General features: G+C 37.8%; 1 protein-coding gene across 5 annotated transcripts in view; it reads right to left on the reverse strand.

Annotated features, from left to right (window-relative positions):
• Pir (pirin) overlaps positions 1-17,870 on the reverse strand; it is a 71,965-nt gene that overhangs the window by 34,074 nt on the left and 20,021 nt on the right. For all 5 annotated transcript variants that reach the window (XM_090327211.1, XM_090327212.1, XM_090327210.1 and 2 more), the window contains 2 exons: positions 17,418-17,501; positions 13,961-14,167 (listed from right to left, as the gene is read on the reverse strand). In XM_090327211.1, coding sequence (XP_090183337.1) covers positions 13,961-14,167; positions 17,418-17,501 — 291 coding nt within the window. The remainder of the gene's footprint in view (positions 1-13,960; positions 14,168-17,417; positions 17,502-17,870) is intronic.

Raw genomic sequence — 17,870 nt, forward strand, 5'->3', positions numbered from 1 at the left:
AGTGAAAGAAAAATATCCATTTCTTGTTTAAATAATCTATTTAGATTCTTCTAATGGCACCAGTATGAGAACTGCCGTGATCTCAAACTCTGCCAAGAAGTAGCCTTCCTCTCCTTATCACAAATTCATGAGCAGTGTGTTCCAAGACAGAGTGTGCAAGCATAATAATTGATGCTATTATATTCCTTGCAGGGTTTTGCAACATTGTAACCTCTTAGCCACATTTGGTATTTACTAAGATATTTTTACATGTTCTTGTAAGAAAAGTGCATCAAGATCTCACATAAGAAAATATTTAGAGAAGATAAGATTTCAAGAAACTTTGATATGTTGTACAGACAAGAGCCTTCCATTTTATGACATGGGAATTGAATTATGATGCAAGGTTTCTTATATGCAATCATCTGTAGAACATTCTGACACAAACAGGGTGTGTGTATGTACAAACATGTGCTGAAATGTACTCTCCTGATAGAGAGAAGAAGATCCATTTGGGAGATTCTATCCATGAAAATGAATTAAAGCATTCCAAAACTGGAAATAGATACACATTCCAAATTTATGTAAAAGGGCTGAATCGTATGACAAGGAAAGGATAATGCTCTAAGAAAATGAGTCAAAATTCAGGACTCTTGAGTATGAGTCAAGTCTCCTGTCCCCTTCTGTAATGTAAAATGGGAAAAGCTTTGTGCCTTATTGGATTTCAGCTTTGTTATCTAAAGCAGTGGGAATAGACAGTGGTTCTCTTAGGTCTGAATTAGGGCTGTCATTGTGACGGAAATATAGGGGCCAGAAAAAAAATAGAACAATAGGATTTGAGTGATTTTCATATGGAAGCAAGAATGTAGAATGCCTGGTCCTATTAGATGCTTCCAAACCCAACAAATTCTAATACCCAGGAAATGGGAATTTAGTGCAACATACCTGTCATTGGTGAATAGAGTACAAAATGCTACACCTTGTGGTAGAAAGGCACTGAAGTTTCAGTAGCAATGAGTCAGAATACTAATTTCTAAAATGGAGAACAATTTTAAAAGAGGAAAGAGAGAAAGTTCACTTGAGCATATTTTGTGCATCTTTGATGCCTCTAGACCACTGGTGAGAAATTGTACCTCAACCCTGCTCAAAGACTTTCTTGCACGCTGTGACTACTTCAATTCAAAGAATATGGGAGATTAAAATCTCCAATCAATTACAAACCTCAATGCATGAAGACAAGAAATAGGAAATGCAAAACAACATGACTCCTCCAGGAGTTATCAATTCCACAATAATGGACTTCTGCAATAGAGAAGTTAATGAAATTCCAGAAAAAGAATCCAAAGAATGGTTATAAGAGTGATCAAAGAAGTAAATCAAAGAAGACAGTAAAGATAGAATTTTTAAGTTAATTTTGCAAATAAAAGTTTAATAAGGCAATAAAAACAGAGTTTTTAAAATTTCTAGATCAAAGGAATGCATTATTAAAATTAAAACTTACCATTGATGGGAGTGTAAACTCATTCAACCACTATGGAAAAACAGTATGGTGATTCCTCAAAAGACTAAACATAGAGCTCCCCTATGACCCAGCAATTCCACTACTTGGCATTTACCCAAACATCCAGAAACAAGGATATATTAGATCCATGGCACAACAATGTTGACTGCAGCACTATTTACCATAGCAAAGATATGGAACCAACCCAGAGGCCCCTCAGTTGATGAGTGGATCAACAAGATGTGGTATTTATACACAATGGAATTCTATGCTGCAGTCAGAAAGAACAACATTGCCCCATTTGTAAGGAAATGGAAAGACTTGGAAAAAATCATATTAAGTGAATTAAGCCATACCCAAAGGAACATAGGCTCAATGGTTTCCCTCACTTGTAATAAATAATTAGTATACATCTAGGATTCTCCTAGCAGAGAATTACAATTGCATAAAACCTAGGTACACAATATTTTATATAATATATTGTCACAAGTTGCATTTAACATGAATTTATTTAAATAGAAATAAAATGGTATCTACCATGCTTCTCACTTTTCTATACAGAATATATAAAGGTATAAGTGAAATACTATTACCCAAGTTTGAATTTTAACCTGTTGTTCTTAAACAGATCGGTACAGGAAAAGATACTGTTTGTTTATTTTGCTTTTATCCAACATTTCAATAATAAAAACAAATTTAAAATAAAAAAAAAACCGGGCCGGGAGTTTGGCCTAGTGGTTAAAGTACTTGCCTAGCGTACATGAAGACCCGGGTTCGATTCCTCAGTACCACATACATAGAAAAAAGCCAGAAGTGGTGCTGAGGCTCAAGGGGTAGAGCTCTAGCCTTGAGAAAGTCCAAGGACATTGCTCAGGCCCTGAGCTCAAGCCCAGAACTGGCAATAAATAAATAAATAAATAAATAAATAAAATAAAAAAAAAAACCTAGGTACATAAAGTCATATAGGATGAGACTAAATGAAAGGATGTCTAGGATATGGAAACAAGAGCTTTAAACTTGTGTGATTGCTGTTTTTAATGTACTATGTTATTTCTCTTCTCTTTTTTTGCCTTTATGAGTAATCTCATACTTTTACTGTATCTGACTTTGTCACCTGGTATATTGTATATACATTTATTAATTTGAAATAGGAAAGGGTAGGGAGAAAACAAGATGATTAGGATGGGGTGGGGGAGGGAAATGGGGACAAAGCATGAGAAGGGGTATCAATGTGTGAGAAGAAATGCACCTACTATCTGGCGAATGTAACTGTAAACCCTCTATACATTACCCTGACAATAAAAAAGAAAAATGGAAAAAAGAAAAAAGAAACAGAAAGGAGTTAAAGCTCTAAAATACTTATGTAAAGAGAAAAAAATTAAAACTTGTCTGCTTCACTTTTTGCTGGGTGATGTGAAGTAACAGTTTTCTAGCCTGGCTTTGAATAGCTTCTTCAGATGTCTGTTTCTTGTGTAGCTAGGATTGCAGATGTGAGATACCAGTGCCCAACTTTTTGTGTGAATGAGGAAGACTGTAATGGTTTTCACTTCTGAAACATTTTAATATTTTTTGTAATTTTCAATCATTACTCTAAGGTCTTTTTTTGTATCTTTTCTTCCCTTAACAATTGGTATAAATGCTGAAAGTAACTACATTAAAGATTAAAAATAAAGTACTGATAAAAAAACTTATCTGCTTCAGCTTATCTTTAAAAATTCCTAGGAAATATTACATCTTGTTTTCATTATATTTTTATTAGGTAGCTCTGACTTACAAGCTTGTATTCCATGAAGCCCATAAAGGATGCTAGAAATTTTCACTTCCCAAAAAGTTTTAGAGATTTGCTGTCCATAAAGCATGTCAGTAAAGCCTTATGATAAAAGAAAATGTGGAAGCTGGAAGAGAATCAAATAAGGGGTAAAGAAAGCACTATTTATTACATTCCGCTGTGTTGCAAGGCACATTATACATTACCCAAGCTCAAGGACTGTGTATTTTATACAGATGACGAAACAAAGACTTTAAAATCATTTCCCTGCTGGGTATGGCATGCATACCTAGAGTCCCAGCATTTGGGAATCTGAGGGAGGAGAGTCTATCTAAATTATTTCTCTACTTCTGGGTAGAATACCTTTATTCACCCACTCTTTTTTTTAATTTTTTTATTGTAATTAGTAAAAGGGTTACATGATATTTGCCAGATAGAAGGTGCATTAATTCACATACATTCATACTCTTTCACATGTCTTGGCACCCATTTCCCTCCCCCCCCACACCCTCCACCCGTCTTGGTTTTCCCCCCTTCCCTATCAAATTTCAAATATCCAAATACAAATAAATTCAATATATCAGATAACAAAGTGAGATACTATACCAATATGAGATAACCAAGGGACAGCAAAGGAGATGAGAGACCACATAGTACATTAAGGACAACAATCATTCATTATATGGCTTTTGTTTCAATATCCTGGAGGTCCTTTCAATTAGCTTCACATTCTATGTCCTTATGTATCAAGATTTTGCTCTATTGCAAATCTCTGCTAGTAGAGCCCAAGGTTTCTACTGATTATGACGAATGAGGGAAACCATTGAGCCTATGTTCCTTTGAGTCTGGCTTACTTCACTTAATATGATTTTTTCTAAGTCTTTCCGTTTCCTAACAAATGGGGCGATGTCATTCTTTCTGACAGCAGCATAGAATTCCATTCTGTATAAATACCACATCTTGTTGATCCACTCATCAACTGAGGGACATCTAGGTTGGTTCCATATCTTTGCTATGGTGAATAGCGCTGCGATGAACATTGTTGTGCTAGTGGGTTTAGGAGGTCCTTGTTTCTGGGTGGTTGGGTAAATGCCAAGTAGTGGAATTGCTGGGTCGTAGGGGAGTTCTATGTTTAGTCTTTTGAGGCACTGCCACACTGCTTTCCATAGTGGTTGAACGAGTTTGTACTCCCACCAACAGTGTAGTAGTGATCCCTCCTGGCCACATCCCCTCCAGCATCTCCCACTCTTAACACTGTCTACACTTCTCATCTTCTCTCCAGTCATTTCTGCATGTAAGCCTTAGGCCTATTTTTCTTTTTCTTATTTAGTTTTTTGAAATTTCCTTTTCTTTTTGCATTTTATTAACTTGCATTAGTTTTACAAAGGGGGGGGCTTCACTGTTACATTTCCATAATACATGCAATGTGCTCCATTAATCTTATCCCTTTCCCCTCTCCCTCCTCTTCTCCCTTCTTGAACAATTTCAACCAGTCTTATTGTTCTATTTTCAAACCTGCATATGAAGCATTTTAGTTATAGCTGCCCTCATTTACCCTTGATTTGCACTTCCACTACTATCAGGCATCAATGCCTACCAATACCTGGTTGACTTTCCTGTCATCGATTTATTTAATGTATATTCATTACATGAAAATTTTGCTATCGTATTTCATGTGTTCATGAATTATAATTAGATCAATCCCTTTTATATTGGAGTATCTATAGCTTGCCAACAGAATTCTTCTTAAAAAGTAGAATTGATGGGCCGGGAATTGGTCCTAGTGGCAGAATGCTTGCCGAGCATGCACGAAGACCCGGGTTCAATTCCTCAGTACCGCATACATAGAAAAAGCCAGAAGTAGTTCTGTGGCTCAAGTGGTAGAGATCTAGCCTTGAGAAAGCTAAGGACAGTGCTTAGGCCATGAGCCCAAGCCCCAGGACTGGCTAAAAGTTAGAATTGCTGATGTAAAAATTTTACATACTATAAACCCATGCCTCACATAATCATAATTGTATCTGACACTGAATGCATTTGTCAGAGTTAGTGTAAGTTTAGGCAAAAACTGTATTTACCCAAGGATTTTGTCTCTGGTCAAAATAAAATACTGTATTTATAACTACTGACATAGCTTTACATATACTGATGAATAATTTTAAAGATTGACATCCAATTCAGTTATTTTTTTCTTTGAGTATTGTGTGCTAGAACTGGGCCTTGAACTCAGGACCTCATGGTCCTGGCTCAGAAGTTTTGCTCATAGTGCTTTACCACTTGAACCATATTGCTAATCCCATATTTTTCTGGTTAACTGGAGATCGAGCTGGCTTTAAATCATGATTCTCCAAGTCTCAGTTTCCTGAATATCGACTTCAGCTTTTAGTGTGACATGCAAGAGTGTAACCAAAATACTATGTTCTTTGTTTTTTGTTATGGTTAGAAAAAATGTAATTGGTTTTTAGGGAAAGACTAATTATACCCTAAAAATACAAGCCTTAAAAGACACGAATGATTACAATGACAGGCTACAGGGTCTACTTGCCTCTACTGAAGGCCACATCTTAGAGGGCTTTTTTAGATAACTTTCATTATGATTTTAGTTCAAATTTCCCTGTAAATGTGTAATTCTTATCACTAAGGCCAAAGACATTTGAATGGTACAGAATGTACCGTCTGGCTTAAAAAAAAAATGTACCTATCCATTCTTCATTTACTGGCACAAGAAGACTTGCTGATACCAATGGAATGTAATTCATAGGTGATCAGGTCAGCAAGGACATCTTGAAGGAATAAGAACATCTGGCACCCTTTGAGCTCACCAAGAATGCTATTTCTGGGGTGAGTGAGCTGCCCTGAGCAAAAGCAACCTTTTGTACAGCTGAATTGATCTTTACCGCTGTTTATTTGAACATTCCTAACTGCAAATGAAGTGCCAACTATGGCAAATGCTTTGAAGTACTGGGATACATTTCTTTAGTGTACTCTCATTGGCTAAAAATAACTTCATTGTACCTACCCTGAACACTAAATCTAGGCCAGAGTTTGTGCTTGTCCAGGCCATGATGTTGATCATCCATTGTGGCCATCTGGCCTATTTGGGAAAGATCCTACAGTAGGTACTCCATGCAAGTGAGGACAGCATACAGTATGCTTGGGGCCATCTCCATCTTATCCTCAAGAAACACTGAGACAAGGATGCAGGAATATGCATACATGTGAGCCATAGGGAAAATGGAGGCATCAACAAACTTGGTTTTGAATTTCCCTCTATTCCATTATTTTTCACTATTTCCTGCCTTCGTTATTTTTTAAATTTATTTTTTGTAAAGGTGATGTACGGAGAGGTTACAGTTACATATATCAGGTCATGAGTACATTTCTTCTTGAACAGTGTCACTTCTCCCATTTTCTCCCAGTGTTTCCCCTTCTAAACTCCCTCCCCAACAAGTCATATAGTTAATTTTCCACATAGTATCTAGTGATTACCATTGTTAAATTTGTTCCTTTGTCCTACCAATACTGTGTTCCTCTTTAGCCTCCACTAAAGAGATAAATTTACATATAAGACAAAGTGTACAAAAATTTAAAAAAAAACAGCAACAAAGGAGGGAAAAATGTAAAGCAAAATGACAAAAAAACCTCCTTTCCCTTTCTTGGAGTTCATTGCAATAAGCCTCATTGTATATGATCACATGCACATAGCTATTCAGCCATTGTGATCCTCTCCTCAGAATAGTCTCCTTTGGTCTCACTGTATGAATGTCTCAAGTAAACACAATGGATGGTAAAAGACCAAATATTACACTTGCACATCTTTCCTTCCTTTTGTCCTTCAACAGTCCACTTGTAGATGATTTGTTTATATAGTCTTCCCTCATCATCCCCAAATGGTTTGCCACTAAAAGGCATGATCCCTTTTCTATTTTCTTTCTTTCCTTCCCTCTAATCACACAATCAGAATCATTTAGAAACAGAGGCAGAACAGTTGAGTTTGAGGCCAGCCTGAGCTACATATTGAGACTTTATCTCTTAAACAAAACTATATTTTAGATTCACAAAATTATATCAGGGCTCCAGAAACTGCCTTAAAGAGATAATGGACATTTATAATTAAAATACCTATTTAGTGTTTAATGTTTACATCTGTTATATTTATATCTATTTATCTTATACTGAAAATCTTGATGCTTAAAACAATACATTTTCTCATTTCTTTAATTTCACAATATAGATAGTACAGTAATCAAATTATAAAACCCACACAAACACTAAAGTCTAAATTTGTGTCATTTTTGTCTTTAGACTATAACTCACATATATATATACACATATATATGTAAACAGAAAACTATAAGTCTGTGAAAAGAAATGTTTTCTGAGTCTGTTTATGTTGTTCATATCTTTAGATACTAATTTTAGGTTCTTCATTTGTTTCTGTTTATTTTTTATTAGAATCTTTAGTTGGAGTTTTTTCCATGTCTGGTTGAACTTAAAAATGGAAACATCTCAATCTTTCAGAATTAAAAGGAATGGTTGCTAAATATCTCCCGATTCCTATCCATAGATTTGCAAATCTATCATGGAATGCTCTGATTTATAATAAAATAAATGAACATTGAGGCCCCTGGAAGGGAGGATTCCTTCCTGAGCAATCTTTATTGTGCTTTTGTTTGTTCTCGGGGACAGCTGGAGCCTGTCTCTTAACTCTGTCAGAGGCCAACTGCCCCATTCAGCTTATGCCATTAGAATAATATTTGTCACATTTTTGAGCCCACCCATGAACTTGTAGGACTACTAAAACAGCAAAAAATAAAATAAAAATGAGCACATGCCACTGTTTTCTAATTTTTTTGTCAGTCATGGGGCTTGAACTCAAGGCCTGGGTGTGGTCCCTGAGCTTTTTCACTCAAGGCTAGTGTTCTACGATTTGGAGCCACAGCTGCAGTTCCAGTTCTCTTGTGCTTAATTGGGGATAAGAGTCCCAGGGGCTGGGAGCTGGTGACCCATGCATGTAATCTTAGCTACTTGGGGAACTGAGATCTGAGGATCATGATTCAAAGCCAGCCCAGGCAGGGAAGCTAATGATACTCTTATCTCCAAGAAACTACTCAGAAAAAGCTAGAAGTGGTGTCCTGACTCAAGTGGTAGAGCACTAGCTTGCCCATAAAGAGGCTCATGGGGCTGGGACAGTGGCTCACGCCTGTAATCCTAGCTACTCAGGAGGCTGAGATCTGAGGATCAAGGTTCATAGCCAGCCTGGGCACAAAAGGAGACTCTTAGCTCAATTAACCTCTAGAAAATGCAAAGTGGGGCTTGGCTCAAGGTTAGGGTAGGAGCCTTGAGCTGAAGAGCTCAGGGATAGCTCCAGGCTGAGTACAAGCCCCATGACCCCCCAAAAAATGAGGCTCAGGGACAGCATCCAGACTTAGAGTTCAAGCTCCAGGACCACCCCCACCCCCCAAAAAATGTCTCATGGACTTTCCTGCACGGGCTGGCATGAGTACCATGAACCATAATGCGCAGATCTCAGCTTCCTGAGTAGCTTGGATTACATGCATGAATCACTGGTATCTAGCTTATGCCACTGTTTTTAAATTTTTTTAATTGTAATAGAAGGTTTACGGTTATATTCGCCAGATAGAAGGTACATTACTTCACAAACATTGATACTCCTTCTCATGGTTTTGTCCCCAATTCCCACCGTCCTCTCCCCTCATTTGTTTTCCCCCCTTCCATTTCCCATTTCAAATAAACAAATAAGCCTACATACAATATACCAGATTACAAGGTAAGATACTGTAACAATATGAGAATAACCAAGGGACAACAAAAGAGATGAGAAATATCATAGTATACTAAGAACAACAATCACACATTATATAGCTCTTGTTTCCATATCCTGGAGGTCGTTTCATTTACCCTCATCCTGTATGGCCTTATGTATCTAGGTTTTGAGCTATTGTAAATCTCTGCTAGGAGAATCCAAGGTTTGTAATAATTATTACAAATGAGGGAAACCATTGAGCCTAAGTTCCTTTGAGTCTGGCTTCACTTAATATGATTTTTTCCAAGTCTTTCCATTTCCTAACAAATGGGTCAATGTCATTTTCTGATATGCCACTGTTTTTAAGATGTAATTTTTAAATCTTCAAATGGGGTTAAAATTAACATGCCCATTTTATAGTGGGTACAGAGCATATTGATCAGTCACCCTTCATCATTCTCCCTCCTTCCAACAACATATTTCCTTATAATAGTTTTTAAATGCTATTTTGGAGAACATATTTCTGAGCTTGGGAAAGAGAGAGCAACCTAAGCAGGAGGCACATGATCAGGGCAACAGCAGCAAGCTCAGGAAGGCAGAAGAGAGAGTGAGGGCTCCATTTAAAGAGCACAGGATAGAATCCCACAAGTCACATTTCCCACCATATGGAGATATAGGCAGAATGCAAAATTGATCAGAGTAAATTACATGAGATAGTTAGCAAACTCCTTTAGAAACGAAGTTTTTAAAAACCTTGTCATCATTGAATATATGAATACCTAGTTTACCCAACCAAAAGATTGATTTTTAAATGAATTCACTTTGTTCTTATAGAGGTGACATAGAGTGGGATTACAATGACATGAGTCAGATAATGAGGACATTTCTTTTCATACAGTGTCTTCTGTTCCCTCACTCTCTCCCCGTCCCTCCCTCCCATCTCCACCCACGAGTTGTACACTTCACTTTCATCTCTGTCCAGTGAGCTCCACCGCTGCTCTTTTTCACCATTTCCCTTGAGTTCTATGCACCCCACCCTTTCCAAGGATACACATGTGAATACACCATACATAAGGTAAAGAAGACAGAATCGCCACAAATTAAAAAATAAAAATAAAAGTCTCTTGTTTCCACATCTTGGAGTTCATTTCAGTATGTATACTATTTTATATAAATATGAAGAGGCATTGTACCTCTGTGCTTCTCTCATAGGCATATCGCTTTTGGGTCTCTCTGTGTATGTCTAGAATCCTGTATAATTTGTCATATCCCAGTGCATTTTAGATCTAACTAAAAGGAAGATGTTTGGCCGGGAGTTTGGCCTAGTGGTTAAAGTGCTTGCCTAGCACGCATGAAGACCCGGGTTCGATTCCTTGGTACCACATACATAGAAAAAAGCCAGAAGTGGTGCTGAGGCTCAAGGGGTAGAGCTCTAGCCTTGAGAAAGTCCAAGGACAGTGCTCAGGCCCTGAGCTCAAGCCCAGGACTGGCAAAAAAAAAGGAAGATGTTTTATGCTATGTCTGTAGGCCATATGAATACTGCCTGAAGCTTTGTAAAGGGAAAAAATAGCACCACTTACACAGGGCATAGTCTGAGCCAAGCATTGTTGTAAGTAGTTTACATGTATTAATCAATGTAATCTGCCCAAAGACTCCAAGTTGGATCTCTAGAGTCATCTCCACTTTGCAGAATCAAAACCTGAAGCCTGGCTATTGAAAGTGGGTTCTCCAAAATGAGTTAGTAGTAGAATTGCCCTTGAACCCAGGCCATCTGGCTCCACATTGCTTTTTGCTGATCCTAATGGTGCTGAAGTCTCCTCAACATTTGCTTCTGACATAACAGAATTTAGAGCAGTGGGAGGCAAGTAGAGGCATAATTGTTTGGGGAGGGAAAGGAATTGTTTTCCAGAAAACTGGTAATAAATATAGCTGATTGGCTGACTGATAAGGATGGAATGGGGTTTGGAGAACTGCATACTCTCATGAAATAAACATGTGATTGTGACCTTCTAAAAATGACAGCAACTATTTAAACTATCCCATTTTTCTTTTCTCCCCGTTCAGCCTTCACTTTTAGACTGTTGTCCTGGCAGAATATTACTTAAGGCTTTCCAAGGGCCAAATAAAATGCTTAGACACAACTGGAAAATCCATCCATCTTTGGAAATGCATTTAAAAAAATGTTACTTGTAAAGCCTACAGCATTTTGGACCAAAATCCCTCACTGTTTTGTGGAAGAAGAAACTGAAGTTTAAAGATATTAAGTAAGATTTGTCAAAAGCCCCCAATTCACATCTTACATACAAGCCCAGATGAACTTCCTGGAGATGGGCACTTTCTTTGTCTTGGAAGTCCTGCCAAATTACAAAGAGTGGTCCCTAGACTACACTTTATAATGTCATTTAAAATGACCATCCTGATTTTGAAAAAAATCTCCAGTACATCTAGGCCTTTTATGATTGAGTCATTTCTTGGTGAGAAGATGTATAAAACTGTATCTCATGTCAAATCCACAAAGAGAAGGTCATTAGAATTCATCTCTCCAGTGACTCCTTTACAGGGGTATCCTTGCTGTTTCAGAGCAGGTTAATTATTCTACCTAAACCACAAATTTCTCTAGCATATATAACCAACATAAAGTTCAGCCCAAGTCCTGCCCAATTAAAGAATCAAAGTAATAATAATAATATCATGATGAAACGGCTACCTCTCTGTAGAACACATTAATAAAAACAATAAAGTTATATGTTAAAATACAGCAAAGATCTATACAGTACTTACAGTGTTTCAAGTGCTACTCTGAGAGCTTAATATATCAAAAAAACTACATCCTTATCTAAATCTTATTTTTATGAATGAAGAAGTTAAAGCACAGAGATGTTAACTGATTTGTTCAAGACCACACAACAAATTCCTACTAGGAATTTTAACCCGAGAGTCCATACAAATAATCACTGCTGACTCTAGAAATTCAAATGGATGCAGCTCAAGGGTCCAAGACTCCTATATTAAAATGAAGTTTATTAAGATTGGCTTGAGAGGAGAGAAATGAGGACGAGTGATGGATACAGTAAGTCTGATTAAGGTACATTGTGTGCCATATATGGACACACCTAAATGAAATGCCTTTCTACACCTAATTGATTATAATATAAATGTAAAGACTGATTGTTTCCTTCAGAGATTTTACTGGACAAAAAGAAATAACAGAGGTCATAGGCTACCAGGACATTATTTTTTACAAAGTTAGAACAAAGTTATCTTGAATCCTTGGTTGCAATTACCATTGGAATAGCATATACTCTTGCTGTTTGCAAATGCTTTAAAATGAACTTCTGCCTATCAGTGGAACTGGCGTTAGCCTTAAAATGCCTTATGTTTTCTAGAAATGTAAAACAGTTATAAACTTTAAAAGATTTGTGATATAGCTTACTTAGTTTACCTAGTAAAAACCAGGTCTGATTTCTCGTTTTGTCAGTCATGGGGCTTGAACTCTGGGCCTGGGCACTGTCCCTGACCTCTTCAGCTCAAAGCTAGTCCTCTACCATTTTGAGGCACAGTGCCACTTCCGGTTTTCTGATGGTTAATTGGAGATAAGAGTCTCAAGGATATTTATGCCCGGGCTGGCTTTGAACCGCAATCCTCAGATCTCAGCCTCCTGAGTAGCTGGGATTATAGGTATGAGCCACCAGCACCTGGCAGAGAACAAGTCTTTTTTCTAAAAGAAATCTTATAGACAACTTCAGTCTACACAACTAGATGATGTCTGTGCTTTGACTGAGTAGACAGAAGTCCTTGCTCCCTACCACCCACCTCTGTATCCTAATGAAAAAGCATCAGGTAAGGCAGAATGGGCAGTTTGGCATCTGCACTAATTCAGAGTCCCTTACACCTCTTTGCCTGATGGTACAGTCAATGATGTTCTTTGGTCTTACACCAAAAGACTGACCCTATGGGATATTAAAACTATTCTGCAGGCTGAAGGGGAGGAAATTTTACAAACAGCCAAAAAGGGCATGTTCAAGGCATGAAAAGATAAAATAGGTCACGCAAACACAAAGTAAGGTCATTTCCAACTGAAAAGCACTGCAGAGGGGTGGCCTACAATCAAACATACTTCAGAGGGAGAAAACTGATGTTTTCCTCATTTCTGTGTATATCAGAAACAAAGCAAAATAATACAGACACATGTCTATGCACGATAAAGAACTGTGGTAATAATATATGGTAAAGAAAAACTGCTCAATTCCAATCAATACTCACAAGCAATCTGTTAAGCATGCAATGCATTCATTAAGTGATCATTATCATTTGGATGAACATTAGAAAGAAAAAGTTTACATGTCAGTAGTTAAAGTAGTTTCAAGGCTGGGAAGACAGCAAAATAACTACATGTACTGCTGTCATGGCATGAGAAGGAATTTCATACATTTTCTTGCCTGTACTAGTCTCAAACTGTGATCATCTTATTCTCCTATTATCGGCTTCCAAGTAGCTAGGATTATAAGCATGAGCTACCAACACCCAATAGCTAATTTTTCAAAGATGCCTTTCTATCACGTAGTAGTATGCTTTCCTTAGTAAGTGGAGCATAAGTCTTCGTGGGACAGGATTCAACTTTGTCCTGTGTTTCCTTCTTAAAGGTAGTGATTTTTACAGCAAGCAAAAACAAACACACAAAAAAACAAAAAATGTGAACTACAAGTTAAAGAAACAAAGGTAACTTTGCATGTATATTAAGACACACACTGAAAACTCTTCAACCTGATTCTTTACAGAAGTACGATTTCTTATAATTTTCCTATTTTGTGTAGCAAACAAATTCTAACTCTATGTCTATTCCTTAGACACAAACTATCATAAAATCTGTAAGCACTAACTGTGCCAAAAGGGCCAGCCTTATTTCCCTACCCAATTCCCAATTCAGATACACAAGATTATGGCTTACCTTTATCCCCAGGGCTTCTCCAGAAATGACAGCAATCGTTACACCATCCTTACTAGGTTTAGGGATTTCTTTACTCTTTAATTCCTGGTACTGAGGCTCCACCATCTTCTCTGAGCTTCTCAAATTAACCCACAGTTGTAAGCCATGGGCTGGCTCCTCTGAACAAGGCATTTCTGCATGTAGAATGCCACGGCCTGCAGTCATCCACTAAAAACACCAAATCAACATAAAGAACAATGTAATCTCACCCCTAATAAGCCTGGAGGTGGGACAATTACCACAGAATCACTAAATGAGGCATCTTCTGGGTGTGTGCTGCTGTCAGAAATTGTGAGAAATAGCAAATCTCACTGACAATTACTGGGGTCCTTCCAAGTTTTAAAAAAATACTAATTCATTTGGAATTAATACAACACAACCAATATTCGTACAAGTGCAAATCTCTTTTCGGTGCTATTCCTGTCTTAGATGGAGTTCCAAGGTGGAGAGTTGCAAGTTGATAGAATATTGGAGTGTGCTCTTTGGAGATACTATGGAAGTGAAATAAAACAGAAGAGAGAAACTAACCAATAATGTAGCTATAACATAGGGCTAAGTCAATCAAACAGGGAACTTTAGAATTGGGATGAACTTTTAGGATTTTCCAGAATTAAAGCAAAGTGACTGAGTCTTTATATCCTGACATCAGCAAGACCTTAACTATAGGCCATGACTGAATCACAACTCTTAGAAAAAAATATTTTCTGACAAAGGAAGCAATTGCCTGGGATGGATGCAGCAGTGAAACAATAGCATCCAGTATGGCCGACGGCGGGAGCATACACGTCAGGATCTAAATATACACATGGAAGCTCTCAACGTCCACTATGCTGTAGATAACTGATTTAGGCCTCTGGTTGCTTAATTCCAATAATGAAGCCCTCTCAGCTTAGAGACATAGTTGCTACCTTCCCTGTTGCTTAGAGTGTTCAAATGTTTATCTTTTCTTTAAAAAAATGAAGAGCACAATAGGGGTTACCTCCAGATAATAACCTCAGGATCTGGGGATGAAGGTTGGATATAATAGACACATTTCCTGCTTGTCTTAGCTTGAATCCCCCCACAGAAGATCCTGAAACAAAGGCCTGTTGGCAGGTACTTTGGGGCATGATCCAGAAAGCCAAAGTGAGATAGCGGGGACAAGGAGACAGGCAAGGAAGAAAGCCAAAGAGGGCTGTTAATGAGCAATTTACATCTATGGACAGCTGAGGTCCAATCCCACTGGGAACCATGGAGATATATTTGGGATGACTGCAAAAAGGAGATTCCAATTCCTGGCACATCCAGGTGCTTAGTATTAGGCTGGAGAAAGGTCATCCTCCAAGAGAGGAGTAGATCTGGAGATGAGTGTCCTGTACACACACGGAACCTGTCATTATCTGAACTCGGATGTGGGCTAAGGGGCTAGGGGGCAAGCTATCAACATCATGCTGTACCCTGCCCTTGTGGAGAGAAAGCTCATCAATGAAATTTCACACAAAGTAATTATTGGCATTCCACTGTGCTTGGCACTGTGAAGGCTGGAAAGGAGTCCATGAGAGCACTGAAGGGGCCCCAGTCACCTTGCATGGGATTATAACCCTGAGCTTGAGACCCAGAGACAAGAAGAACTGACTATGAGAAGAAGAAAAAGGAAAAGGACCCACACAAGGATGCTGCAACATGTGAAAAGGGAACTGAGTCAAGAACCTAAAAGAAAACCACTAGTTCATATTTTTAGAGATTTCTTTCCTTCATGAGCTATACATAGATTGCTCATTTTATTTGATAAGGTGGTTTAACCCTTCTAATGTAGAAGTCTGGATTTTTTTGTCTGTCTTATGTTCCTCAAACACATTTTAAAGGAATTTTTTCAGTTTTATCAAGAGTTCATCACTTCGTATTTTCAATCTCTGGTTATCTTTGTAGATACAATTCAGTTTGTGAATATCTGCCTTAAAGTGCTCTATAAATTCAATTTGGGTGTGGTAATGGGGTTCTCTTTCCATCCTTAGCATTTAGTAGTTCAGGAGTCAGAGCCACCCTTTTATTTTTTCATATCTTGAAATTACTATCTTCTCATTTTTAAAAGAATATAATAGTTATCTCAAAAACAGCACATTTAAAGATGCTAAATAAACTGAACAATATTAAACCATCATTGTACTAATCAAATGTGAATGAATTTTTGTTTGTTGTATGTTTTCAAAACAAACAGAGTTTGATATGTAGCCAAGCTGGTCTCTAACTCAAGATCCTCCTGCCTTAGCCTCCTGGGTGCAAGATAATAAGTAGCTAATTGGCATAAAGGTAGTTAGGAGGGCTAGAAAGATGAAGACTGTTGCTGTCACTGAGTGTGGTATTTGGGACATCAAAAATAGCCATTACCTGGACAATTTTAGGAAAGGTTTACAGGAGGAGTGCTAGTTGAGCACTAGTAGTTGATGCCTATAATCCTGGTTACTTAGGAGGCTGAGATTTGAGGATGGAAGTTCAAAGCCAGCCTGGGCAGGAGAGCCCATAAGACAGTTATCTCCAGTTAATCACCAAAAAGCCAGAAGTAGAGCTGTGACCCAAGTGGTATAAGAAAAAGGAGGTGAGACAGTCATTTATGATCATTGTTTTAAGAAATATATGAAAAATAGGAAAAAAATAAATTGGAATTAAGAAATGATTGGAATGTCGTGGAAAGCAAGAAAGAAGAATATTTATCCACAATGGAATGCTAGGCCGCCATCAGAAAGAACGACATCACACCATTTGTAAGGAAATGGAAAGTTGTGGAAAAAAATCATATTAAGTAAAGTAAGCCAGACCCAAAGGAACATAGGCTCAACGGTTTCCCTCATCTGTAATAATTAGTACACATCCAAAACTCTCCTAGCAGAGGATTACAATAGCTCAAACCCTAGATACATAAGGCCATATAGGATGAGGCCGAATTAATGGACCTCCAGGACATGGAAACAAGAGCTTAATTATAAGTGACTGTTATTCTTTATATATTATGTTTTTCTCCCTTCTCTTGGGTTTCCCTTTGGTTAATCTCATATTGTTACAGTATCCCATTTTGTTACCTGGTATATTATATAGATGTTTGCCTGTTTATTTGAGATAGGAGGGGAAAAATGAGGGGGGAGGATAGGGGGATGAAAATGGGGACAAAAACATAAGGGATATCAATGTGTGAGAAGTAATGCACCCTCTATCTGGAGAATATAACTGTAACCCCTCTATACGTTGAAATTTTTAAAAAGCAAGAAAGAGGAGCACAAGTGGCCTGAACTCATTTCCAACCTGAATCGAAAACTTCAGAGAAAGGGAGAAGTCAAAGATATAACACAGGGAGGAGAGAGGGCAAATGCACTGGAAATGGATGGGGTTATGCACACATGCATCCAAAGACTAACTCATCAGAGTTTCCTGTCCATAGCCATACCTGTAGGTCTCCTGGGTTCATTTTACCAACGTGTCCACAGAAGTCTTCGTGAGCCATACTCCCCCCTTCCAGAAGGTAAGATACCTTTAAAAAAACAAACCGAAGAAAAAATTGGCCCTTTGTCCATATATACTCAGATTATTTAGGATTTTTAAGCTGTGGCTTCACATTTATTCCTTAGAAGTTGAATGTTATCCCTTATCATGGTTTGTGACATATTTTCTATTACTTCAGGTTGCTATGCCATTTAAAAAAATAGGCAAAAGATAAAAATAGATTTTTTTTCCAAAAAAGGCAAACAAATGGCCAATGATTGTAGGAATAAATGCTAACCTCACTAACCTCAGAGAAATGAACATCAAAACCACACTGTAGCCAAAGGCTGGCACCTCATGGCTGTAATCCTAGCTACTCAGGAACCTGAGATCTGAGGATCATAGAACAAAGCCAGCC

Source organism: Megascapheus bottae, chromosome X (assembly GCF_031878675.1).
Source record: "Megascapheus bottae isolate mThoBot1 chromosome X, mThoBot2.hap1, whole genome shotgun sequence".
In the NCBI taxonomy this organism is placed as follows: Eukaryota; Metazoa; Chordata; class Mammalia; order Rodentia; family Geomyidae; genus Megascapheus; species Megascapheus bottae.